This window comes from Dermochelys coriacea, chromosome 7, assembly GCF_009764565.3.
Source record: "Dermochelys coriacea isolate rDerCor1 chromosome 7, rDerCor1.pri.v4, whole genome shotgun sequence".
In the NCBI taxonomy this organism is placed as follows: domain Eukaryota; kingdom Metazoa; phylum Chordata; order Testudines; family Dermochelyidae; genus Dermochelys; species Dermochelys coriacea.
Window position 1 is genome coordinate 68,256,375 of NC_050074.1, and position 26,477 is coordinate 68,282,851.

General features: G+C 41.1%; 1 protein-coding gene across 14 annotated transcripts in view; it reads left to right on the plus strand.

Annotated features, from left to right (window-relative positions):
- RET (ret proto-oncogene) overlaps positions 1-26,477 on the plus strand; it is a 154,536-nt gene that overhangs the window by 93,347 nt on the left and 34,712 nt on the right. For 5 of the 14 annotated variants that reach the window (XM_043518769.1, XM_043518762.1, XM_038411500.2 and 2 more), the window contains 6 exons: positions 7,102-7,353; positions 8,056-8,361; positions 8,669-8,910; positions 11,675-11,876; positions 17,900-18,099; positions 25,692-25,950. In XM_043518769.1, the coding sequence (XP_043374704.1) occupies positions 8,070-8,361; positions 8,669-8,910; positions 11,675-11,876; positions 17,900-18,099; positions 25,692-25,950 (1,195 nt within the window). In that variant the 5' untranslated portion in view covers positions 7,102-7,353; positions 8,056-8,069. The remainder of the gene's footprint in view (positions 1-7,101; positions 7,354-8,055; positions 8,362-8,668; positions 8,911-11,674; positions 11,877-17,899; positions 18,100-25,691; positions 25,951-26,477) is intronic. The other 9 variants (XM_038411504.2, XM_038411501.2, XM_043518768.1 and 6 more) reach the window with 3 other exon arrangements.

The window sequence follows — 26,477 nt, forward strand, 5'->3', positions numbered from 1 at the left end:
AATGGTGTCCGGTTTGCAGATTAATTCCAATTCTGCAGTTTCTCGTTGGAGTCTGTTTTTGAAGTTTTTTTGTTGGAGAATTGCAACTTTTAGGTCTGAAATTGAGTGACCAGGGAGGTTAAAGTGGATGAATCATTACACAAAGTAAAAACTATTTCCCCATGCTAATTTTTCCCCCTACTGTTACTCACACCAACTGTTTGAAATGGGCCATCTTGATTATCACTACAAAAGTTTTTTTTTCTCCTGCAGATAATAGCTCACCTTAATTGATTGGTTTGGTCTCATTACAGTTGGTATGGCAACACCCATTTTTTCATGTTCTCTGTGTATATATATCTTCCTACTGTATTTTGCACTGCATGTATCTGATGAAGTGGGTTTTAGCCCACGAAAGCTTATGCCCAAATAAATTTGTTAGTCTCTAAGATTCCACAAGTACTCTTTTTTGCTGATACAGACTAACATGGCTACCATTCTGAAACCAAAGGACAACAGTTACACTGTTGCCTGTGAATGTTGTATGGGATTCTTTGTTTATTTGTCTCAGAGATGTCCTACCAAATTTGCTCACTTTATTAATAAAAAAGATGTTTCTTCTGGCACAATGCCAACTCAACTTGGGATCAGAAAGTCAAATTCTGCTCTTGCTCATTATAGCTAGTAATAAAGGTGCTGGAACTGGAACACGGCAAAAAATTTTCTTGATGAAGAATCTTAGCCAGGGTTAGAAGCCTCTTCCTCCTGCAGCATAGATGGCAGATGGATAGTTTATTGAGTTGGGTTTGAATTTATCAAAATTTAAGGAATGAACGTAACCTATCAGAAGAAATGAGAAGAAAGCTCTCCTTCTGTATAACAGACTGTGCATATAAATATAGAGTGGTGTGTGTGTGTGTGTGTATTTATAAGCATTACAATATAGTTGTGACCTGAACTACCTGTTGCAGCTACAACTCTTGCAATGGGTTAAATTAAGCAGAAGCAATACACAAATGGTGACTTCCAATCCCAGTAATTAATGTCAACAGCATTGTGTAATTTTGTGATAGCTGCACCATTAACAAGTCTCAATGTCGTATTGGGTCAACAATTCAGAAATAACTGTCTGTGAAAAATAGCTAAATAAAGTACTGTAATGTTCCAAACATTCTAATCTCCATGAGACCTTAATGTGTAGAAAAGCTTTATTGTTTTAAATGGTAGCTAGCTTTGCCACAGCTGAGGTGATGTAATTATGTTCCCAAATGAGGAAAGCACTGACGCATATGTTTAAGTTCCAGTGAGAGGTAAGCATATATTTCAAGTTCAGAATATTCTTAAATGCTGTCCCGAATAGGGATGTGTTCCTGAATCACAATCAAAGCCAAGACCCAATAAAGCTGCTAATTACACTGCCAACATTGTATTCCAAGGTTTTTAGTTTTGAAGAGGGGAAGAAAAATCACCCTTTTCTACTAGCAAGAATGTATCATGTTCAGCTTACAAGTGAATTTATATATTTAACACATTTCACAATAGTTAATCATGCTGCTTTATATCTGAGCCCTAAATATCCTTTTCAAAATTCTAAGCTTTATTTTCCACATTACCCCATGCCAGATTAGATTTTGGATTGCAGCCTTTTTCTAAAAAGAAGGAGGAATACTTGTGGCACCTTGGAGACTAACAAATGTATTTGGGCATAAGCTTTTCTGGGCTAAACCCACTTCATCAGATACATGCAGTGGAAAATACAGTAGGAAGATGTATAAAATACAGAGAACATGAAAAATGGGGGTTGCCATACCAACTCTAATGAGAGTATTCAATTAAGGTGGGCTATTATCAGCAGGAGAAAAAACTTTTGTTGTGATAATCAGGATGGCCCATTTCAAACAGTTGACAAGGTGTGAGTAACTGTAGGGGAAAAACAATTAGCATAGGGAAATAGTTTTACTTTGTGTAATGACCCATGCACTCCCAGGCTTTATTCAAGCCTAATTTAATGGTGTCCAGTTTGCAAATTAATTCCAATTCTGCAGTTTCTCGCTGGAGTCTGTTTTTGAAGTTTTTTGTGGCAGAATTGTTACTTTTAGATCTAAAATTGAGTGTCCAGGGAGGTTGAAGTGTTCTCCGACAGGTTTTTGAATATTATAATTTTTGACGTCTGATTTGTGTCCATTTATTCTTTTGTGTAGAGACTGTCTGGTTTGGCCAATGTATGTGGCAGAGGGGCATTGCTGCCACATGATGGCATATATCACATTGGTAGATGTGCAGGTGAACGAGCCCGTAATGGTGTGGCTGATGTGATTGGGTCCTATGATGGTGTACCTTGAATAGATTTGGGAACAGAGTTGGCAACAGGCTTTGTTGCAAGGATAGGTTCCTGAGTTAGTGTTTTTGTTGTGTGGTGTATGGTTGCTGGTGAGTATTTGCTTCAGGTTGGGGGGTTGTCTGTAAGCGAGGAGTGGCCAGTCTAGTAAGTGAGTTCCTACTGTGAGCTATTATCTATGACAATTTGGGTTTGTTTGTTTTAAAAAGAGGAAGGTTAAATATACAATGAATTACTAGTCTCTGTACTATTTAAAGCTGTGATCCTGTAAACACTTAGGGGTAGAATTCAAAGCCAGATTTTCAAGGGGCCAGATCCTCAAAAGCGCTCAGCACCCAAAATTCGGAGCTCTTTTGAAAGTCTGGCTGATGATGAAATTCAAGCATCGGAGTAGCCACTTTACAGTGAAACTGCTCAGATGCATAAAGTTAAACATGTTCATTAGTTTTTGCAAGGCTCTCAATTACTTAAATGGAATGGAGGTGTTCTGAAAAGCACTTCAGTGTTTATAGACCTCAGGGTTCCAATTAAATAAAATTCTCATGCTGAAACACAGAAATCGTAATTGCTAACATTTTTTGACAAGCCTGGTTTGCTTTCTTCTTGTGATAGGACAACTCCTTGTAAGGTGAATGAGATTTGGCTCAGTTGTTTGTTACAAACTTTACTGGCCTAATTGAGTAGGAATAGTGTCTCCATTGAAAATGCACAGTGGTGTATTTTAATGTTTTAATTTTTAATCAACAATCAATTCAGTACAGTATTAAAGGGCACATAAAGCAAACCTGTGTTTGAATTGAATCATAGGAATTAGCGATGGAAAAGTTCTATTAGCTCATGTAGTCTTCTCTCCTATTACTGGATAATTTATTTGGATCTCACCAAGAGGAGTTTCCCCCAATATTCTGGTTAAATTTAGACCACAGGCAGGGACCATGCCTTTTTTTGGTTTGTATAGTCTTACCTTCCTTAATTTATCTCTGTTTTGTTACCTCTTGTACTATCTTAAATAATTTTTTTCACTCCTCTTTGCATCTTTCTGATAGAAGTATGTCTCTCCTAAGGTATGTTATACATATTTAACGCTTGTATTCCTGAAAATATTGAGTTGCAATGATGTGTGGACACAATGTTTGCATAGCCTTCAGTTAGAAGCAACAGTAGATTGAAGGGCCAAAAGTAAATCTTTGAAGGTACCTTTATTAAACAGGGCATGTTGCTGACAAAATCTCAGTGCTGAATATCAAATGGAAATTGTTTTTCAGAAAATGCTCTTTTAAAAAAAATTATAAAAGGTTTCTTGCAATTACAAAAGTAAGAGATTGAAAGAGATGCATGGAAAATTTAGGAAGAATGTTCATGAATCTAGTTTATGAACTAGATAAATGCTAAAAGGAAATATAGCAGAAGGAAAATAATATTTTCCTTTCAAAGAAAAGAAGTTGGAGGGGGAGTTTAACTCAGGAGTCATTGGTTTTTTTAGCTCCCCGCTACCTACCAACTGCCAAAAATTTATTGTATGCTCTTTTTAAAAGATTACAGCTGGCTGCCTTCTTAATTCAACATTATTTTGGTAAGTTTTTGCCTGCTTTATTAATTTATTTAATGCAAATGACATGTAGTTAAATAACAGCCAACTGTAAATCCTGAGGATGTAATTCCATGCAGCAATGCTGCTGATGTAATCACGAGAGAGAGAGAGTACTGTGGCTTGTGTAGTGTTTCCAAGTTACATCATAGGCCTTTAATTCACAGTGGGTTTGCCATCTTCCTTTTCCTTCTTTAAAATGGATCCTTCAGTAATGTGCAGCTGAGGAAATGTTAGCCCATTGCTATTCTGAAGATGCTTTGGCAGCCTATTTCCCATTTCTGCTGGGGCAGAAATGCGTCGTCATGGAAAAATGTCCAGTAAAAGTGGGCCCAGTTTTGAGCAAAAAGGGCTTTGCACCAATAAAATGGATGAGGTGATATCTTTTATTGGACCAACTTCTGTTGGTGAGAGAGACAAGCTTTTCGAGCTTATGCTGAGCTCTTCTTTGAGTCTGGGAAACTAATTCAGAGTGTCACAGCTAAATATAGGGTGGAACAGATTGTTTAGCATTCAAGGTCAAGAGGGCCGCTAATATCCCTCCAGTCACAAGGAGGAAAAGAAGGGGAGGGGAGCAGCTATTGTAAATGGGTTACAGATTGTTGTAATAAGCCATAAATCCAGTGTGTCTGTTCAGGCCATGATTTTTAGTGTCCAGCAAAATTATGAATTTAAGCTCCCAGGCTCATCTTTTGAAAGTGTTGTGTAGGTTTCCTATGAGGACTTATAGGTCAGATGTAGAGTGATCGCTTTGTGAAAAGTGTTCACCCACAGGTGATGTGGTGTTTTTGTCTTTTATCATTTTCCTGTGTGAGTTCATTTGAGAGCATAGTGATTGTCAGGTACTCAGATACCACAGAATATGCTGCAAGGAGAAAGTCCAGGATATACACCTTAACACACACAAAACTGCCTTCACCAAACAAGGACACTCCACCACAAAAATAGATCACATCACATCATGGAATGGCCCACCGAAATACCTCCAGAGAACCTGCTTCAATACAGAAATAAAACCCCTTCTAACCACATACCCCTAGTTGTCATCTGCCCCTACAGGGAACCCTTAGCATCAAACAACTACACGCAGAGGTGAAAGTAAGCCGGTACACCCTGGTACAGCGTACCAGGGTGGATCAGCTTCCCGAGGCGCAATTTAAAGGGTCTGCGGCTCCCAGCAGCAGCTGGAGCCCCCGGCCCTTGTAAATTGCTGCCAGAGACCGGGGGTAGCGGCAGCGGGGTGGAGCCGCGATTTAAAGGGCCCAAGGCAGTAGCGGTGGCCGAGCCCTGGGCTCTTTAAATTGTTCCCAGAGCCCTGCCGCCGCTTTCCCAGGGCTCCGGCAGACCCCGGGGATGATTTAAAGGGCCCAGGGTGGTAGTGGCGGTCGGAGTCGAATCCCCGGAGCCCTGCTGCCAAATCCATGGAGAAGCGGCGGTGGGGCTCCGGGGACGATTTAAAGGGCCCAGGGTTCCGGCCCCTGCTACTGCCCCGGGCCCTTTGAACTGTTGCCAAAGCCCCCGGTTGCTGCTGTTACCTGGGCGGGGGGAGGAGGGGAGGGAGAAGGAGGCACTTACCGGTACAGGGTGGTCCGGGGCTGGCTCTGGCCCCCCCAGCCCAGCCCCATACCCGTAAGTCCCTAGACTTACTTTTACCACTGACTACAACCCATACTCAATGAGAACTCCATCCTGAAAGAAATCTTTCCTGAGCCCCCTCTTCTGGCATGCAAACAGCCCCCCAACCTCCCCAAGCTCATAGTCAGAAGCAAGCTCCCCACAGACCAGGACAGGCCAAATTAAAGCTGTACCAATGATCAACACCCACCCCCATCTCCCACCACAACACACCTTTCAAGATCCAGGGGTCCTACACATGCCTATCACAACATGTATTGTAGCTCATCCAGTGCACTAAATGCCCTAATAGCAACTATGTGGGCTGAAACCAGACAATTACTATGCTCTCAAATGAATTCACACAGGGTGAATGCATCCTAATTAATGTAAATGTCTACAACCAGGGAGAGGAAATAAACAGTACAGAGGCACAATGGGTCAGTCGCACCCATTGCATTAGAGAGAGATTAAATTTCTCTAACCTTAATTGGTGTTATCAATCCTGAGTTTTTAATATCTCAGAGACCTAAAATCTTTGTATGAGTTGTAATATTACTTAAGCACCTCCATGGGGAACAGAACATTGATAAGAGAGGACTCTTCAGTCTACTGGCCAAAGGTATAACAAGATCCAATGGTTGAAAGTTGAAGCTAGATAAATTCAGCCTAGAAATAAGGTGCAAATTTTCAACAGTGAGCATAATTAATCATTGGAAGAATTTTATGAAAGGCGGGGGTAGATTTTTTTTCCATTACTGAACATTTTAAAAACAAGATTGGATGTTATTCTAAAAAGATGTGCTCCAGCTCAAACAGGAGTTAATTGAAGGAAATCCCATGACCTGTGTTATGTGGGAAAGTCAGACTGGTCCCTTCTTACCTGATAATCTATGGATTTATTTAGTTGAGTGGAGTACCACTTACTTTAGGAAAGGTGTAGAGTGGGTTGGTTGGTTTGTATGGGAAGGGAAGTGTCCACAAGAAAAATCGCTACTTAAAAAGAAGTCCACGCTAGGGAAAAGTCTGAAAGCCCCTGATGTACTTGCACATTTTTCCTCTGGATAGAAATTGAGTGTTTGGACTGTGTGACTTGAAGAGTGAGATTCATTTTACAGGAGTACCTCCTTATGTTTTTTCATCTAACTGTATTTATTTCCTCAATAAGATTTCACCATAAATGATATATTCAGAGAGAAAACAATTTGTGTGAGAATGGAAAAGCAGCTGGGAATTGCTGATGTGAATTTATCTGAAGTTTGACAAGAAATGCTCCATTAGGCTCTTTGCTGTGGCTATGGTCTTGTTTACAACTAAGCAATTTGGCTTCTAGGGGGAATTCTCATAACTTGTACATAAATTATAGGTCAAATCCTCAGCTGATAAACATTGAGGTAGTGCCATTGAACTCAGGAGAGCTATACCAATTTACACCAGCTCAGGATCTGGGTCTGCTGTTATATCTTCCTATACACTTACTAAATGGAGCTTCCAATTCTTTAGAAATGCACCTCTTACGACAATGTCTACCCAGAGTTCATTCAGCTTTAACAGTTCTCCTGTTGTTTGTGTTCCTTTGCAGCTTCCTTTGGTCTCTACTTTCCTAGGAAAGATTATTCTGAGACTGTCTACATTGATCAGCCAGCGGGTACGCCACTACTGCACATCCGTGCCTTGAGGGATTCACATGGGGAGGTGGCCCACTTTCAACTGTGCCAGCATCTCTTTATCTATCGTGTTGGAGCCTATGAAAATCATTGGTTTCAAATCAAAGAAAAAACAGGGCTTCTGTACCTCAATAAGAGTCTGAATAGAGGAGACTTCGATATCCTGTGTAAGTCTGAGAGGAGTAGCTGCAGTGGCGATAATGTCCAGAGTTGAAGCTAAACACTTACATCTAATGGGATTTATCCAGCAGCATATGAATAGCAAACCAATACTTAGGGATCAGATTGGAAGAACTGTTTGTTTACTTAAAATGAATTTTGGAATTGAAAAGAATCCTCAGATAGACACAATGGTATTAAAGCCAAAATTAACACTAAGGCCAAGAAGAAATTGCATTAGTTGTCAAATGGTGGAGTTTCATCAGGAAAGTTTCATCAGTTTAACTAAATCAATGTAATGAACCTAGACTAGACCCCAAAAGAAGACACACTTAAACCATTTTTAATCCTTGCAAGTTTATTCTTATTTAGTAATTTACCAACAAGTTATACCCAGAAGTAAAGGCTGCTGAAAAGGCCTTTACTTCTGGATCAGTTTCAGAGATCAGTAGGGTTCCACTGTGGGGTTAGTATGATAAGCTGAAGGAATAGGAGAACCTGTAAGAGCCTTGTTTTCCACATTAGCTTGTAATTTTGGGTGGCTTGGCCCAACTTCAAACATGTATGGCCTTATTTTCAGAGGTGCCAAACATCAGGTATTGTCACTGAACTACTTGGTTCACGTAGAATAATGGCTGATGGAAGGAAAATATTAAGAGGAATATTTGCTTGTTTCTTTGTCAACTGTTTCTTTGTTTCTGTTCTTGCAGTTGGAAGAAATTGGATGTCATTACCAAAAGTGACATTTCATGTCTACCTTTCATCCCAGCCCTTCCAAGGGAAGGAATGTGAGACGCCCATTTCTGCCCTGGTGCATCTCTCCATCCTCAATGCCACTGTACCAGCTTGCAATGCTCTGACATCAAGGGAGCTTTGTTTCTCAGAAATGGATCTCTCCTTCCACATCAAGGAGAATAAACCACCTGGTACATTTCATCAGCTTCAGTTACCCCCAATGCATCACCTGTGCCAGAATATCAGCATTTCCTACAAATTACTAGCAGGTAAAACTGGAGGTAAACCATTCAGTCACGGTCATATTAATAAGATTTTTAATAGAGCAAATCTCTTCTGTTGGTTATTCTACTCTGCTTCCACACAAGTCTTTTAAACTTCCTCTTGTGCCCCTGACATAGCTCCTCTACTTCCTCCATATCTCTTCCTAGACTGATTTTCATAATGCAGAGTGAAATTCTTCCCTCTACATGGATGCAACCCAAATGGATTCATTGGGATCACACCAGTATGTCAAAGAGGAGGATAATCACACACCACTAATAGGAAAGGATTATCCCAGTTTATGCTCTGCATGTGTTGTTTCAGTTGATGGGCTGCCTTTTCGCTACAATGAGAACACCACAGGCGTGAGTGTTGTGCAGCGTTTGGATCGGGAAGAAAGAGAGAGGTATGAGCTGATCGCCAAGTGTACAGTGAGAGAGGGCTCCAAGGAGATGCAGGTCGAGGTGCCCTTCCTGGTCAATGTGTTAGATGAAGATGACTCTGCCCCCTTCCTTCCCAATGGCACTAGCACGACGGATGCTGTTGTGGAATTCAACAGAAAAGAGGTAGAGTTCTCTACTGCTTGGACTCTGAGATGTTCAGTGGAAATGCTGTGGGTTAGGCATGTCTACATGGAAACTTCAGACCTTGTATGTTAGCTCCCAGCATCATAAGCATTAATTTAAGATACAGTCCAGAGAGCTCTGACTGCCTAATAATATGAGGAATGTGATGACCATCTCCATTGAGTGACTAATTATCTGAGTGGTCATTTGACAGATTTCCCTGTGTGTGTTTATCCACCTATATATTACATACAAAAAGCTATGTTAAAATATAATTTAGGTGGGAAAGTCAATCACTGAGAAGTTAAGAAATGCAAGATTTATAGCTGTCCATGCAACCATGATTCTTCTTTGTGCAAGTACACTGACTGAGGCCTGGGTTCTGTGGAAAACAATAGCATGTGTAATTAAAGACTGTACCATAATGCATGCACACAAGGCGGCACCATGTCAAAGGCCTGCTGCAAACAAAGACGAGGTGAGAGCTTCTCAAATAAAAGGTTTCAGGAATCTTTTGTTATGGAAGATCTTAGGGACTCTAAATATTGGGGTTGCCACCAGCTCCTCATATAATGTATACTTGTGAATATCAATTGATATTTCTTTTACTTATTTATTTATAATGTGATTTAAACAGGCACCTGTCTGTTGCCTGGACATCTTGGTGTACTTATAAAAAACAAATACAAACAGAACAAAACCAGCAGCAACTTCCTGGAAAACTCCACCTCAACGCTAACCAACTTTCCCACCAACACTCCATGCCATGTAAACAGTTGTCTCTATTAGACCCTACCCTTCCTCAGATATCTAGGCAAAATTATGGTTCTTGGCAGTGTCCACTGAAGGTCAACAATGCCAGAGTATTTAGGGGCCAAGGGTAGGATCTTGTTCTGTAGCTGAAGGTTGCTCATTGACAACCCTTTACTGCCTCACACCCCTCTCTACTCCATGGCACCCCTCCTGCTACAGTGATAGAGTCCAGCTTGAAAGTAAGCACAGCCTATTTCTCGTATGGCTTTATAGGTGAAACCCAAGATACGCATGTATAAAACTAGTATAATAGCATTCAGCTGGGGCTTACTCTGGGAGAAGAAACATTCACAAAAGCTTTAATATATAGTTATGCTTGAGCCATTTCGATGTGCATTCATCTAAGCTGTGCATAAAATTCCAGCAAGTACTCAGTCACTTCCCTCCAGGATTTCTGTCTAGTAATATTTCTTTAATAGCTGTATTTCTTTCACTTGGAAGTAAACTGGATTTTGCATATCTGTTCTGGAAAGAGAGCATACAATTTTGGATGTTTGCTGCCACCTAGAGGCTTGACATATCAGTGCCACTCACCGATGAGCATAAGTAGTAGCTGCTTGAAAAATGGAATTCCCATCCCATGGAAAATTCTGACTCTGAAATTTTGTTTCTTCTCAAATCAGGATGAAAGCAGAAATCTCAGTATTTGTCATGCAATGAAATATTTTTGACTTTAATATGACGTATAATATAGTTGAAACAAACCTTGACAAAATCGATTTATTCTCATGAAACATTTTTGATGTAATTAATTCAATGTTTTCAGCAGAAAATCTGCTGTGGAAAACTTCCCAAAATACCTCTGATAATTAGTATATTCAAACTTAAAGGAGAAAGGATTTGTATGGGAATCTCAGTGGCCAATGGAATTATAATTGTAAAAAATGAGTTTGAGGCCTACTGCCAGGTAATCAGAAATCCAGTGTAGAGTCAATAAAGAGCAATCTAGTGGAATGAGCACAAGACTGGGAGCCTAGAACATCTGATTTCTGATCACCCTTCTGTTACTAACTCTTTGGGGCCTTAGTTATGTCATGCGGCCTCTATTTCTTCTTCCCTGATTTTAAATGTGGATTTGTTGCTCACCTGCACAGGAATATTGAGGATATTTTTTATTTTGATGATTGAAAGCAAGGTATGATCCTGTTACTTCTGCCTTCAAATGTCCGATATTACATTTGAGCACAGCCGCTTAATTAGTCTCTCCCGGGGGCTAAGGGAGAAAAATCTCTGCTATCTCGGCCATTCTCTGTAAATTGGGGATTAAAATTTTTAAAAATCCCACAGCACATAAGAGAGTGAACTACAGGTCTCAGGGAGTGGAGACTGCACTACATGGGACACACTACTTGTGTGTTCCGACCCTTCTTGCCATTCACACAGCTGAGAATTCAAGCCACCCTAACTCTGTGAGGTTGAGTTGGTACAGAGCCAGCCAGAGAATGAGGATCAGTACTGGTTCCCATGAGGGAACCCCCCCCCCCCACACACACTCCTCCTCCCCTTGCTGACCTGAGCCAATATCGGCCAGTCCCATATTTTTCACGTGGTTGTCATTCTGTACATCACCTCATGTTTATTCAGTGATATACCCGAGTTGCAAAACTCCCCCAAAGATCATCCTAGCTACAAGTCTCTGGGGTCATTGAGACCACTAGTTGGGGGATTGCTGGAATCAGATATGCTGTCTTTACATAGGTCTCAAAACTGACTGTTGTACAGTAATTTTGCAACTCTCTGGCTTTATGAAATGCTGTTACAGTGCTCATCTATCTCCAAATAGGTGGTAAGCGGTAGTATCATCGATCTTTTCCCTTTCTGTTAAAGACCTACAAGACTTTGAATGGAAGTGGATTTGTACAGAATGTCAGGGAGCTTTATATGGACAGGACTTTGGTCTCCAGATTGTATCACTTATTCAGACAGTAAAATCCCTATGATTTTCTTCTAGGGAACTGTCCTAGCCACACTGACTGTGTGTGATGCAGACACCACACCTATTTTCCCCATTGAAAGCAGCAGAAAGAAATACACAGGCACCATCAGTACAACTGATCCGTGGATTAGTGAAACATTTCGGGTGGATCACATCTTCCATGAGATCTATTTCAGCCCCAATGGCAGCCAAGTGAGGGGAACGCTGCATGAATACAGTAAGGTCTCTTCCTTCTAACAAAGAGTGAAATTGCTTTGCTATAATTGACCAAAATTATATTTGACTTTTCTATGCATCTGGAAAATACCAAGCAGATGAAAAATGAGACAGAAATCCCAGTATCACAACAGATACTTGGGACTGAAGAGGGGGATTCTGATACTACAGTCTTTCCTCCTATATATAAACATAATAACCGTTATAGGAATATGACAGTTTGCATTATGTGTTGACTAGCCAACAGAGGTTCTGATTGTATTGCATTTCAGAATGTAATTCTAAGCTAATGACTACAGCTAGATGGCAAACATTTTTCCTCTACCACACACATTTTTGAGATTTTTTTAAGATTTTCCAGTTTCATATTGGGGAGAAATGGAGACATTTTGAAAAAAAAATCATGAAAAAACAGAGAGAGGCCCATCCACTTGCTCCAAAATAGCTAACAGCCGGATGGGGAGGGCACTCACTTGGGTCCCCCAGTATACATCTACCCAGCCAAAAAAAAAAGCGCCAAAACCCACAACAGACAGCTGCACCGGCACAGGAGCTAGTAAACAGAGCTGTAAACAGGGGACTTTGAGTGGGAGTTCTGTTGGAGGAGAAGGTATTTGTACTTGGTTTTGTATTTTTAGTATTTGTGTGTGTGTAGAGGCTTGTAGGGGCTTTGTGCTGGGAGAGAAGCTGAGCCCTGATTAGGGGGCGGGGCTTTTCTGACTAGGGGTCCTATAAAGGTAGCCAGCCAGGCAGCAGCACAGACAGCTGCAGTGGCACAGGAGCTAGCAAACAGAGCTCTAAACAGGGGAGTTTGAGTGGGAGTTCTGTTGGAGGAGAAGTGGGGGGTGGTCTTTTTGGTGTGGCTTGTGTTTCCCAGATTAACAGGACTTAGGTGGGAAGGAGATGACAGATACAGAGGCAGCTGTGGGAGTGACTCCTGCAGTGAAAGACACATTGAGGATGACTGGATGTGGAAGCTGTGATATGTACATGATCCTGGAGGGGGAACCTGGTAAGAGTTTTTTCTGCATGAATGCCATCTGATAGAGCTGATGGAGGAAAAGATATTAGGTTTGGAGATGCAGGTGGAAAGTCTGGTTTGAGTTTAGGAAGGGGTTTGAGCAGATGATGGAGCAAAGATGTGAGGTATCTGAAGGGAAAAGCTCAGACTCACAGATGGAGGCAGGGCTGGGGAATTTTGAGGGGAGACTGGGTGAGGAAAGTGGTCAGTGGAAGCATGTGACTAAAAGAACCAGGCAGAGGAAAAGACGGCATAGTGAAGGAGAAATAGAGCTTAGAACGGTTTTGCAGAGTTGGAAAATGAAGAAGGAGCTCGGCGGGTAGTTGCTGAAGGTGGAAGGGCAAGGAAGAGAGAAGAGAGGTAGTCCTATAGGAAAAGGGGAAGAGTCAAGGGAGACTACACCAAATATGAGCCCAGGAGAATACAGGATGGGTTGAAGAGGATTATAAGGGAAAATAGGAATGGAAAGAACGTGCAGCCAGAGGGAACAGGGGAGAGACTGGAGAATAGCACTGTCACCAGGAAAAGGCAGGTCTATGTGATCGGGGACTCTTTATTGAGAAGAATAGACAGGCCTGTAACTAGAGCTGATCCAGAGAATAGAAGAATAGAGTATCAGACCTAAACATGGGGAGGGTGTTTCTTTTTCCTGAAGAACATGCCAATTGTGACTCAAGTCTCGCAAACATGCACATGCTTAACTTTAAGTGACTTTTTGACTTGAACCTTAAAGTTGTCACTAGCATGGACTAAATTTTCACCTGTCCTGAACATCAGGACAGTGTGCTGTCTTCCAGGTGCTAAGATACGGGTTGTAGACCTGAGGTTGAAAAGGATCCTAAAGGGAGTGGGAAAGAATCCCCTAATTATCCCTTCATGTGGGAACAAATGATACGGCTAGATTCTTGCTGGAAGTATTAAGGGAGACTATGCTAGGCTGGGGAAGACACTTAAGGAAATCGAGGCTCAGGTGATCTTTAGTGGGATCCTGCCTGTTCCTAGAGAAGGGCAACAAAGGGTGACAAGATTATGACTGTCAATAGATGGCTTAGGCAGTGGTGCTATAAGGAGGGCTTTGGGATGTATGGCCACTGGGAGGCATTCATGGACAGAAGACAGTTCTCTTGGGATGGACTTCATCTAAGTAGGGAAGGAAATAGACTTCTAGGATGGAGGCTGGCACAACTGATAAAGAGAGCTTTAAACTAGGAATTTGGTTGGGAGTTGTCTAGGTAATCTCCACGCCAGATTTTAGCATTGAGAGGGAAGAAGATGAAGTAAGAAAGGATACAGCTGTGGGTAGGAGAATGTATATAAGGAGCGAGGGCAGTGTGGATACCAGTCTAATAGGTTATACTGGCTGTAGAATGACTGTGCCTAATAGGGTACAAAATGTGAGCGAGGCCAAACAGCAAAAATTAAGATGTTTGTACACCAATGCGAGGAGCCTAGGTAACAAAATGGAGGAATTAGAGCTACTGGTGCAGGAAGTGAAACCAGATATTATAGGGATAACAGAAACATGGTGGAATAGTAGTCATGACTGGACTACAGGTATTGAAGGGTATGTGCTTTTTAGGAAAGACAGAAACAAAGGTAAAGGTGGTGGAGTAGCATTGTATATCAATGATGAGGTAGAATGTAAAGAAATAAGAAGCGATACAATGGATAAGACAGAGTCCGTCTGGCAAAAATTACATTGGGGAAGAAAACTAGTAAAGCCTCTCCTACGATAGTGCTTGGGTGTGCTATAGACCTCCGGGATCTAATTTGGATATGGATAGAGCCCTTTTTAATGTTTTTAATCAAGTAAATACTAATGGAAACTGTGTAATCATGGGAGACTTTAACTTCCCAGATATAGACTGGAGGACCAGTGCTAGTAATAATAATAGGGCTCGGATTTTCCTAGATGCGATAGCTGATGGATTCCTTCATCAAATAGTTGCTGAACCGACTAGAGGGGATGCCATTTTAGATTTAATTTTGGTGAGTAGCGAGGACCTCATAGAAGAAATGGTTGTAGGGGATAATCTTGGCTCAAGCGATCATGAGCTAATTCAGTTCAAACTGAACGGAAGGATTAACAAAAATAAATCTGCAACTAGAGTTTTGATTTCAAAAGGGCTGACTTTCAAAATTAAGGAAATTAGTTAGGGAAGTGGATTGGACTGAAGAATTTATGGATCTAAAGGTAGAGGAGGCCTGGGATTACTTTAAATCAAAGCTGCAGAAGCTATCAGAAGCCTGCATCCCAAGAAAGGGGAAAAAATTCATAGGCAGGAGTTGTAGACCAAGCTGGATGAGCAAGCATCTTAGAGAGGTGATTAAGAAAAAGCAGAAAGCAGACAGGGAGTGGAAGATGGGAGGGATCAGCAAGGAAAGCTACCTTAATGAGGTCAGAACATGTAGGGATAAAGTGAGACAGGCTAAAAGTCGAGTAGAGTTGGACCTTGCAAAGGGAATTAAAACCAATAGTAAAAGGTTCTATAGCCATATAAATAAGAAGAAAACTAAGGAAGAAGAAGTGGGGCCGCTTAACACTGAGGATGGAGTGGAGGTTAAAGATAATCTAGGCATGGCCCAATATCTAAACAAATACTTTGCCTCAGTCTTTAATAAGGCTAAAGAGGATCTTGGGGATAATGGTAGTATGACAAATGGGAATGAGGATATGGAGGTAGATATTACCATATCTGAGGTAGAAGCGAAACTGAAACAGCTTAATGGGACTAAATCGGGGGGCCCAGATAATCTTCATCCAAGAATATTAAAGGAATTGGCACCTGAAATTGCAAGCCCATTAGCAAGAATTTTTAATGAATCTGTAAACTCAGGAGTTGTACCGAATGATTGGAGAATTGCTAATATAGTTCCTATTTTTAAGAAAGGGAAAAAAAGTGATCCAGGTAACTACAGGCCAGTTAGTTTGACATCTGTAGTGTGCAAGGTTCTGGAAAAAATTTTGAAGGAGAAATTAGTTAAGGACATTGAAGTCAATGGTAAATGGGACAAAATACAACATGGTTTTACAAAAGGTAGATCATGCCAAACCAACCTGATCTCCTTCTTTGAAAAAGTAACAGATTTTTTAGATAAAGGAAATGCAGTGGATCTAATTTACCTAGATTTCAGTAAGGCGTTTGATACTGTGCCACGTGGGGAATTATTAGTTAAATTGGAGAAGATGGGGATCAATATGAACATCAAAAGGTGGATAAGGAATTGGTTAAAGGGGAGACTGCAATGCGTCCTACTGAAAGGCGAACTGTCAGGCTGGAGGGAGGTTACCAGTGGAGTTCCTCAGGGATCAGTTCTGGGACCAATCTTATTTAATCTTTTTATTACTGACCTTGGCACAAAATGTGGGAGTGTGCTAATAAAGTTTGCAGATGATACAAAGCTGGGAGGTATTGCCAATTCAGAGAAGGATCGGGATATTATACAGGAGGATCTGGATGACCTTGTAAACTGGAGTAATAGTAATAGGATGAAATTTAATAGTGAGAAGTGTAAGGTTATGCATTTAGGGATTAATAACAAGAATTTTAGTTATAAGCTGGAGACGCATCAATTAGAAGTAATGGAAGAGGAGAAGGACCTTGGAGTATTAGTTGATCATAGGATGACTATGAGCTGCCAATGTGATATGGCTGTGAAAAAGCTAATGCGGTTTTGGGATGCAACAGGAGAGGCATTTCCAGTAGGGTTAAGGAGGTTTTGGTACCATTATACAAGGCACTGGTGAGACCTCACCTAGAATACTGTGTGCAGTTCTGGTCTCCCATGTTTAAAAAGGATGAATTCAAACTGGAGCAGGTACAGAGAAGGGCTACTAGGATGATCCGAGGAATGGAATACTTGTCTTATGAAAGGAGACTTAAGGAGCTTGGCTTGTTTAGCTTAACTAAAAGAAGGTTGAGGGGAGATATGATTGCTCTCTATAAATATATCAGAGGGATAAATACAGGGGAGGGAGAGGAATTATTTCAGCTCAGCACCAATGTGGACACAAGAACAAATGGGTATAAACTGGCCACCAGGAAGTTTAAACTTGAAATTAGACGAAGGTTTCTAACTATCAGAGGAGTGAAGTTTTGGAATAGCCTTCCAAGGGAAGCAGTGGGGGCAAAAGATCCATCTGGCTTTAAGATTCTACTCGATAAGTTTATGGAGGAGATGGTATGATGGGATAATGTGATTTTGGTAAGTAATTGATCTTTAAATATTCAGAGTAAATAGGCCTAATCCCCTGAGATGGGATATTAGATGGATGGGATCTGAGTTACCCAGGAAAGAATTTTCTGTAGTATCTGGCTGGTGAATCTTGCCCATATGCTCAGGGTTTAGCTGATCGCCATATTTGGGGTCGGGAAGGAATTTTCCTTCAGGGCAGATTGGAAGAGGCTCTGGAGGTTTTTCGCCTTCCTCTGTAGCATGGGGCATGGGTCACTTGAGGAAGGATTCTCTGCTCCTTGAAGTCTTTAAACCACGATTTGAGGACTTCAATAGGTCAGACACAGGTGAAGTTTTTCGTAGGAGTGGGTGGGTGAGATTCTGTGGCCTGTGTTGTGCAGGAGGTCGGACTAGATGATCAGAATGGTCCCTTCTGACCTTAGTATCTATGAATCTATGAACAGAGTGGGTCAGACTGAAGTGAGCTCCTTTTTAAAACCCAGGTGCCGTGATTAGCCTTTCTTAATTGATTCTAGCAGCTTCTTGATTGGCTGCAGGTGTTCTAATCAGCCTGTCTTAATTGTCTCCAGAAGGTTCCTGATTGTTCTGGAACCTTCCCTGTTACCTTACCCAGGGAAAAGGGACATACTTAGCCTGAGGCTAATATATCTGCCTTCTATTACTCTCCTATAGCCATCTGGCCCAACCCTGTCACACTAGTAGCATGCCATGAGCCTGTGCTTGAAGAATAGATTTGATATTTATAGTTGGGATTTTGTGCTGCCTAAAAATGCATCGACGTGAAAAGCCAATCTTCTCTTTTGCAGAACTGATGCTGAATAAAAATATTTCAGTCACAGAAAACCGTTCCTTCCAGTTGGATGTTTTGGTGAATGACACAGAGTTTCATGGCCCTGAAAGATCTGTGATGCTCCACTTCAATGTCTCCATTCTTCCCGTCAGCATTCAGTTCCCTAATGTGACTTACCAGTTCACGGTGAACAGAAACGCTGAACGATTTGCACAGGTAAGGACTGTCTTAGTTGCTTTTGATTTTGGCATTGTTGAAGATAAACCTTGTAAAAGTGAGACAGCTTGGAGGGAAATGTGTACATAAAAAAAAAACAAAAAAACAACCCTCCAGGATTTCAGAAAGGTCCTCAAATACTAGATGACATTGCAAATCTGTTCTGACCCTGAGGCAATGTTACCTAGTAGTGAGAACCCTGGACTGGGATTCAGGAAACCTAGGTTGTCATATTGATTCTGCTATTGGCCTGCAAGTCACTTCGCTTCTCTTTGCCTCATTTTCCCCCATGTGTAAAATGATGTGTGTATTACAGAGCCTCATTTTGCAAGGTGCTGTACAAATACATAGTAAGGGACAGAGTTTATGATCTAAATAACAAGGCATTGTGACCCTCCGGATCACTATCACACTTATCTGTGATTACTGCTTTGCCAACATCCAGTCTGTGTGGTTCTAGAAACTAGCACCAGGTAATTTGGAAGCAGAGGATTTTTAGATGTACTCTGATATGATCATCAAATCTGAGTCTTTGAAATGAAGCATGGTACTTCTGAAAGTGAGCAGTGTCTTAAAAAATGCTTCCAAGCTTGGCTTCGTCCTTACCGCATCTGTTCCCTCCAAAAGTTTGCAGAAGATAGTGTCAGCATTCCCACTTCTTTCCACAAAAACAAAAAGGTGGATTCTACCCATCAGGTGGACATTGCCACCCGCTTCTAGGTGGGCTTCTCCTGGTCTGCCTAGCTCTGATAGGACAGAATTTTCAGCTGACCTGCCAGGCGCTTGTCCTTGGTGAATGGCCCTCAGCACTTGGGATAAGGGAGGCTTGAGAAGTCAGAGATGTGAGTATGTGTTTTCCAATATACAGATAGCTCCAACCGAAGCCTTGTGAGACATTAAACAGAAGTGAGCTATTGTAATGCATAAAGTAAATATGACCTTGTCACTTACTAGGTGAACTGCACTTCTGATGTCTCCTAGTCTTGTGGAGGTCACCCACTTCCAGGTTGCAGTCTCTAGCCATCACCTGGCTCAGGGTGGAATCCTCTGATTCTCCCATACCCTGGGATGCAGTCCCCCGGTACTATTCATGAATTTCTAGCAGGGCTGACTTTGGCTCATATCCTGCTGTTGTCTTCCCTCCAGGTCAATGACAATAGTAACCAGTGACCAAACAGCTCCTTAAAGCAAATAATTATTTATTTAGAACGAGAGCATTTAAGAGAAAACAGATCTTAAAACCACTAAACCCACCACTATAGCTTACCAGGTGTTTAACCATCTTCCACATGGGCATTCTAGGAGCATTGTTCTCTATAGACTTTCTTCCACAGAGCCGCTCTCTTTCTTAGCTTGTCAGAGCTCACTGATGCTCACTGAACACCCCCTAGCAACTCACCCCCCTTCACAGGAATCAGTTTACTTTTAAACTGATTATAGCTGTTTGAGCTGGCAACTCCTAGCAGTGGCAAAGCAAGATTTACAACCAGAGAGAAGGTGTTTGAAGCTAGCAAAAAGACCCTTTGTATTTCTTGATTATGCCTATATGTTTTTATCTGGGAAGCCATTTTGTTGCTTCCCTGTTTGTTGGTTCCCAGAGTCCCCTATTAAGCTAGATCAGTGCATTCATGCAGGAAAGTCACATACGGTGTTCATAAAATTGTTACATGTCAGTATTTGTGACATTATTATAGATTATTATGTAGCAACTCCGCTTCTGTTAAAGGGCCTATATTAACATAAATAGAGCAAACAAATAGTTCCTTAGGTTGTTCACTGGACAGAGCCTTTTGGACCCTAATTAAAGTGAATTGTAGGAAAGAATGACAATGGAAAAGGGTAAAAAAATCAAGTGGAGAAGATACTCCTACTGCAATATGTTAATGGATTTTCCCTAGATAATGGCTAATCATTAATTAATGTGCTTCCTAATTTAACCCACATTTCAGTTTAATCACCATCATCGCCATTAATAATGCCTTCTAGTAACATTTCCAACAGATTGACATTAATCAGTGGTAAATTACAGTGAAAATCCTGCAGAACATGCATGTTAATACTAAACTAGCTCATTATAATGAATGTTGTGGAAAGATGAAATGTTTCCATATTCTAAAACCTTGTGACAAATAGAGACCTAAGAAGTCCTGTGTAGTTGTAACACAGAGCAGTGTTGAGACTAAACTGTTTTTTTCCCCCATTGTGAAGGAAACTTAATAATCAGATGCCTTATTTATCTTTAAGCTTCTGGTTAGTCAAGGAGAAGAATAAAAGAGGAAAGCAAGATATATTATGGTCTAGATAATACTAAGTCCTGCCATGAGTGCAGGGGACTGGACTAGATGACCTCTCAAGGTCCCTTCAAGTCCTATGATTATCTGGCTTTACATTTAATTTTGATACCAGTTTAATGTTCACGGAATGTGCTGCTGGATTGGCAGCTTTTGAGACTGCAGAACAGGCTCCACACAGATAATGCTAATGACGGCTTCCCAGTCAATGGGCATAAGGCAGGGTCTGCAGTTACCATCCCTAACAAGTAGAGGCTACTTCAGTCATTGGGCTCTTTACAAAGAGTGCCAGCCAAGGTCCAGACTGTCTTTATTTGTTGTGATTGTTCCTTTTTGTTTGGTGCTTGGGGTTTCCTGTTTAGTCTTGCAGACTCCAATCCGGGAGAAACTTGCATGCAAATGCTGTTGCCCTTCGGTGCTTTTTGTAAAGAAGCACAATCCTTTTAGTGTTACATTGGCTTTTGAAGTGCCAGATTGTGAACCTCTTACTCTCAGAGGTGTGCATTTACTCTCACTAGCAGCTCCGTTGAAAGCAATGGGGTTTTTCAGGGGAGTAACTGCTTAGTCATGTGAATAAGGTGTTCTCAATCGGGCCCTTAATAGTTAGAGATGAACCTGAGCTATATGTATCTGAATATTGATCCAAGCTACTCCTAAATCCAGCAACGTTATTTTCTGTGGCTCTAGCTTGGGCTTATCTCCAATAAAAATCATTGTTCCCAAGCATAACAAATCAGTACAGAAAGGCCATGTGTGGAAGCCGCAGACTTTTCATTGTGTTGGGACCATTGAACATTCTGCATTTTCAGTGGAATTCCCTTTCTAATCTCAGGAGCTTCATTTCCTGACATGTAATGGTCTCTGTCTCATTTCACTGGATGGCAGTAGTAAGAGGGAAATATTCCTGAAATAAAGAGCTTTGTGTCTGTGGAAGCTGTGTCTGTCTGTGCTTGCTGAATTCTAATTCCCAAAGAGATTCTGTTCTGAGGTTTAACTAGGGGGGCACGGAATCAAAGCCAGAATGAGAATGGCTTTCTCAGTCAGGAGTCACTTCTGAGAGGTGGATTTGAAGATTCAGTGTGGTCTGAGATCAGCCCAACTTGATGCTAGCAGCTTAGTTCCTAGAGAATGGCATTCCATGTCATCGAAGCATTATGCATAATTAACTATAATTAGCCTAAACAGTGAGGAAAAGTGTAGAGCCAAATGAATATGAAGGCTGAAACAACTCACAGTCTAAGGAAAACAAAAGTGTGTGTTAGTTAACCTTCCGGTCAATGCCATTTGTCCGTTTTAGCAGCCAAATGAATGGAGTAACAGGAGCATGGCCTGACAGAACCTGTGCAACTCATTTAGCTCTTCAAAGGACTTAGAGCCCTGTCCTTATTTACTCCAACCAATGATGAAAAATATAGGCCGAAATTTTCAAGAGCGCCTCTGGCATTTGGGTACCCAGATCCCACTGAAATTCAATGGAAGGGGGCATCATAATCCATTACCCAACCCTTCCTAAGATTACCTGTCTTGTACCTCTCTAAATTAATTTCTCCCTTCCCATCATTTCTGAAAACCAAAATATTTGTGTCTTAACTGATCGCATCTCTTTTAATACCATCCTGCTCCTTGCCTGAATCCTGCCCTGATATTGGATCACATTACTGGTGATTACTGAAGTATTTTCTGAGGAGGTAGCAGCATTCCTCTTAATAGGTTGGAAGTGCTGTCTGTCTGTTTTTGCCTGAGTCCAGTGAGGCTGCACTGCAGTATGTTTAAGGTCACCAAAGTTTCCATTAGACTATTACTTATAGTCATGTAATCCTGGGGCAGTAACGCCCGGGAAAGAACCATCCAGATAGAAACAGCTTCTTTTCTTTGACAAAGTACCTCGGGATCCCCTCTGTTGCTTCCCCTCTGTATGGTACAAAGGAGAGCAGAGCTGCTGTGGGGCTGCACTGAGGGAAACCTGGCTGTGAAGGATGCTTCTCCATCCCCTAATGATCTGCGCAGCCTTTCCCATCCCCTTCATAGGAAATCTCTACAGCTGAGAGGATATGTGGAGAAGGTGAGAATGGCTTGATGGGAGAGGAACAGACAGGGAACACCCAGTGTCCCCTCCTACACAGGCAAGAGTCCATACAATAACTGTGGTTAATGCTGCTTGGAGTGGCTTTCATTTTTCCCAGCTGCATTCTGGAACCACTGTGGTAGGGATTGCAGAGCTAAGTCAGTGGCAGTACAACACGACATCTACTGTGCTGTCATTGCCAAGAGACTTGTTGCTAGAAGGGGACTGGAGGGACGTAAAGCTACCTTGTATCCAGCCAGGGATTTGAGAGCAATCTCAGCCTTAACTCTTTTTACCTCCACCCGCTGCTTGTTTACTTGCCAGTTCCATGGCACAGAGGAGAGAAGACAGCCCACATCATAAGCAGCCTAGCTTTTGGAGTCTTTTATTCCTCTCTCTGCATTCTTCTGCCAAAAAGAAACACATGGTCCTAAGTGGAATGGAAATAAAGAAATGTAAAAGCAGTTAAATGGGACCTTTCTATAATAAGATGCACTCCTAGAACTGCTGGAGCTTTCTCATTAGTCTGAATCCAAGAATGACGGTTTCACTTCAGGAAATGGATTTACTTAGATTTTTATTTTAAAAATGCTAGAAGCAGCATTTATCTGTGTGTGCTAGGCCCACCTGGCATAACTTTATAGCATATCTTAAGTGTTTTAAATTTAAGATGACCCACCACAAATCTCCCTCCACCCTTACCATTACAGTTGTCCCCATAAACAAAGCAAATGCTGTGTTGGTCCCGATTCAAATCTCATTAAAATCAATGGAAAGACTTGGATGGGTTTTGGATCAGGAACTATATGAATTAGACAGGATATAAGGATTTACATTCCTGTGCTGCTTAGATAAATAGTTTCAGAATTTGGAGTGGTTGAGTGTATATACTACTCCAGGCAGAAACTCCAACAGCAATAATCCTCTCCCTGTTTTCACTTTAAATGACAATGCTTAACTGCCACCAGCAAATTGAAAAAGATGAGGTCCTTCTTTAGAGACTTTTGGATGCTTCTGTTGGCCAGAAACTTCTGACCATAATATTGTGCCACTCATATCTAAGCAGTGAATAATTAGAACGTTAGAATAGTGCTTGTGTAATTGCTTTCCATTAATTTTCTGTCTTCCTTCATTAAGAAAGTCATCTCTTCAGTTTTTGGACTAATTACTACATTGCCTTTATTGCACAAAAATGTTTTACTCTGTCTGATTTGAAGTTTTAACCTCTTGAGAATGGAGTTTGAGGTTATACAACTTTCGGGAACTTTTACGTTTTCTTAGAATTAAAAAAAAATTACTTGTCGCCTGCCAATGAATATATTGCCCTGAGGTCAGATAACTTATTTCCGGTATAATCTTTCTCCTGAGTGGTAGAAAATGTAGCTTTTTAGCTCTTCCTTCCTACCTTCATTGTTTGTTTATTTATTTATTTGGTTTAAAGTTGTTCCTAGAGACTCCTACTGAGATCAGGGCTCCTTTCTTCTAAGGCATCTTTACAAACATCCTTACAGCTCCTGAGACAAAAAGCTTGCAATAGGCAGACAAAAAGTGGGAGGGGAAACAGAGCAGTGAAGTGACTTGATTCTAGTCATGCAGTAAGTTAGTGGCAGAGTTGGGAATAAATCCAGGTCTTTTGAGTCCCATTCCAATACCCCATCCAGTGGATTACACAGCCCTGTTTGAAAGAGTCTCCAATTTGTGCACACTACACCAAATTGCACAGTTTCCTCATGCCGGTGTAGGGTTTTCACATGTACTTATTTGCTCAGATATACAGCAGGGACACTTTTCAAGTCTAGCTTTGAAATAGCAACTTCTTATATCTCCTGGGAGCTCTGATTGCAAACATTGGTTTATTTTGCTCCATTCTAAAAAGCCCAATAGAAAAGGAATAAAAAATTGCCTTTTGGCAACACTGCAATTTTTTAAACCAAAACTAAGTCATCTGGAAAATATAATAATACTTATGCTGATTCTGCTTCATTTTGTGTGTGTGTGTGTGTGTGTGTGTGAGAGAGAGAGAGAGAGAGAGACTTTCAGTTCTTAAGTCATCCATAAAGTCATCGCAGGTTAGTAGAGTGATGAAAAAAAGTCTCCATGAAGTTTCCACTAGGGCTGGGCAATAAAGAGAGGGAAAAGGGGAATTTTTTTTGATATTTTCAAAAACAGTTTTGATTATGGTTTTTGTTAATTTATTTCCAAGTTAGGAAAATAAAAATGTCAGAATTTTGGAACCTGAAATATTTCTACCGGTTCTATAGCTTGCGCAAAAAAATGGGAAAACTTTACAAAATTTTTAAAATTTCAAGATTAGAAAAATTTCAATCAATTCTAGTTTCCACATCATGCTTCTAACATAGACAGGGCCTGATTCTCCTCTCGCTCGCTCTGAGTGTGCCCATTGACTTCATCAGCAAAACTGAGAGCAGGATCTGGTCCAGAAACTCTAGCACATGCAATATGCTTCTGTTCATCTGTAGAACTAACATACCAATTTTGAATTAAATAACTTGGTTTTGTTGGTTCTCAGAAAAGAAATAGATATTGGGACCTGAGGCTGCCATCGTTTTCCACTCAAAAGTCCTGTTGTTGTCAATGGGAGTTGTGTGTAGATGAAATGTGTGACATTTATGATAGCTTTCGGAGTAGCAGCCGTGTTAGTCTGTATTCGCAAAAAGAAAGAGAGTACTTGTGGCACCTTAGAGACTAACAAATTTATTTGAGCATAAGTTTTCGAGAGCTACATCCGATGAAGTGAGCTGTAGCTCACGAAAGCTTATGCTCAAATAAATTTGTTAGTCTCTAAGGTGCCATAAGTACTCCTTTTCTATTTATGATAGCATCATTATGACTAGTACCCCAGTATTTTCTAGTGAATTCCTTGCAGAGGATCTTTGAAAGAAACATATTTTGGCTGCATGGAACTGGGTAGGATGAAGAATGATGGTCTGGAGGATGGGCCACTAGCCTTGGATTCAAATCCCTGTTCTGCCACAGACATTCTGTGTGACCTTGGGCTGGTCAGTTAGTTTCATGTTTGTAAAGTTGGGTTAAGGCTACTTACCTACCTCACAGGGGTGCTCTGAGGCTCTCAGATACTATTGTAATGGGGGCCATGTAAGAACAATAGACAGAGAGATGCTAAATGTTGCATGTATTTAACTAACTTTAATCACTGCGAAAGATTTGTAGTGAGCATAAAGTATCATGATCTCTTTGTTGTTGTTTGAGCCTAGATAGGTAAAATCTGCATAGAAAACTGCATGAAGTTCTGTGGAGTAAACATCACCTACAGGTTGCTGTCTCCCAGTGCCAGCTGCTATGCTGTAGGGATACTTCAGGGCCGAGAGGACAAGTATGGAAGCCTCTACGTGAATGACTCCTCTGTGCTACTCAGACCTGAATGCAAAGAAATTCAATACACCATTGTAGCCTCAGACAAGCAGAGTAAGAAGCATGCCAAAACCCAGCTCACTATTACACTGGAAGGAACAGGTAAGTACTTGAGATAGATGGGGGAGAAAGGTTGTGAAATGTCGATATTAACACTGTATGAGGAATTATGGATACTCACTGATATTATGCTTTAAAGTCTGTGACCAAACAAGGGAAGAAACAGGTTTTCTTCCAGGCAGGAGAGAAGGCAGCTATCTCTCTGTCTCTAATGACAATTAAGCATTGTGGAACCAAAACAATGGAAGCCCTTTGACATACAATCAACAGGAGGATAGAAAGGCAAAGAATGAGAAGAACAGCAGGAGGTCATCTTGACTCTGGGGACAAAACAATGAATTTTAGGAAATATAAAGAGAAGCAAAAAGTTATTTGGGTACCCATCATTTGGGGGTAGTGGGACGCAAAGGGACCAGCACCCTCTGATTCTGTGAGTGGTAGATCCTCCAGCCTGAGGGGCTGGGGATGCTGATAGCTTGATGTAAGTGAGGAAGCCACTTAGGCAAAAGGCTGTAGCTTTCTTAAATTAAGTTTTAGTCACTAAAAAGCGTGTGCTTTGTGTTTTATTT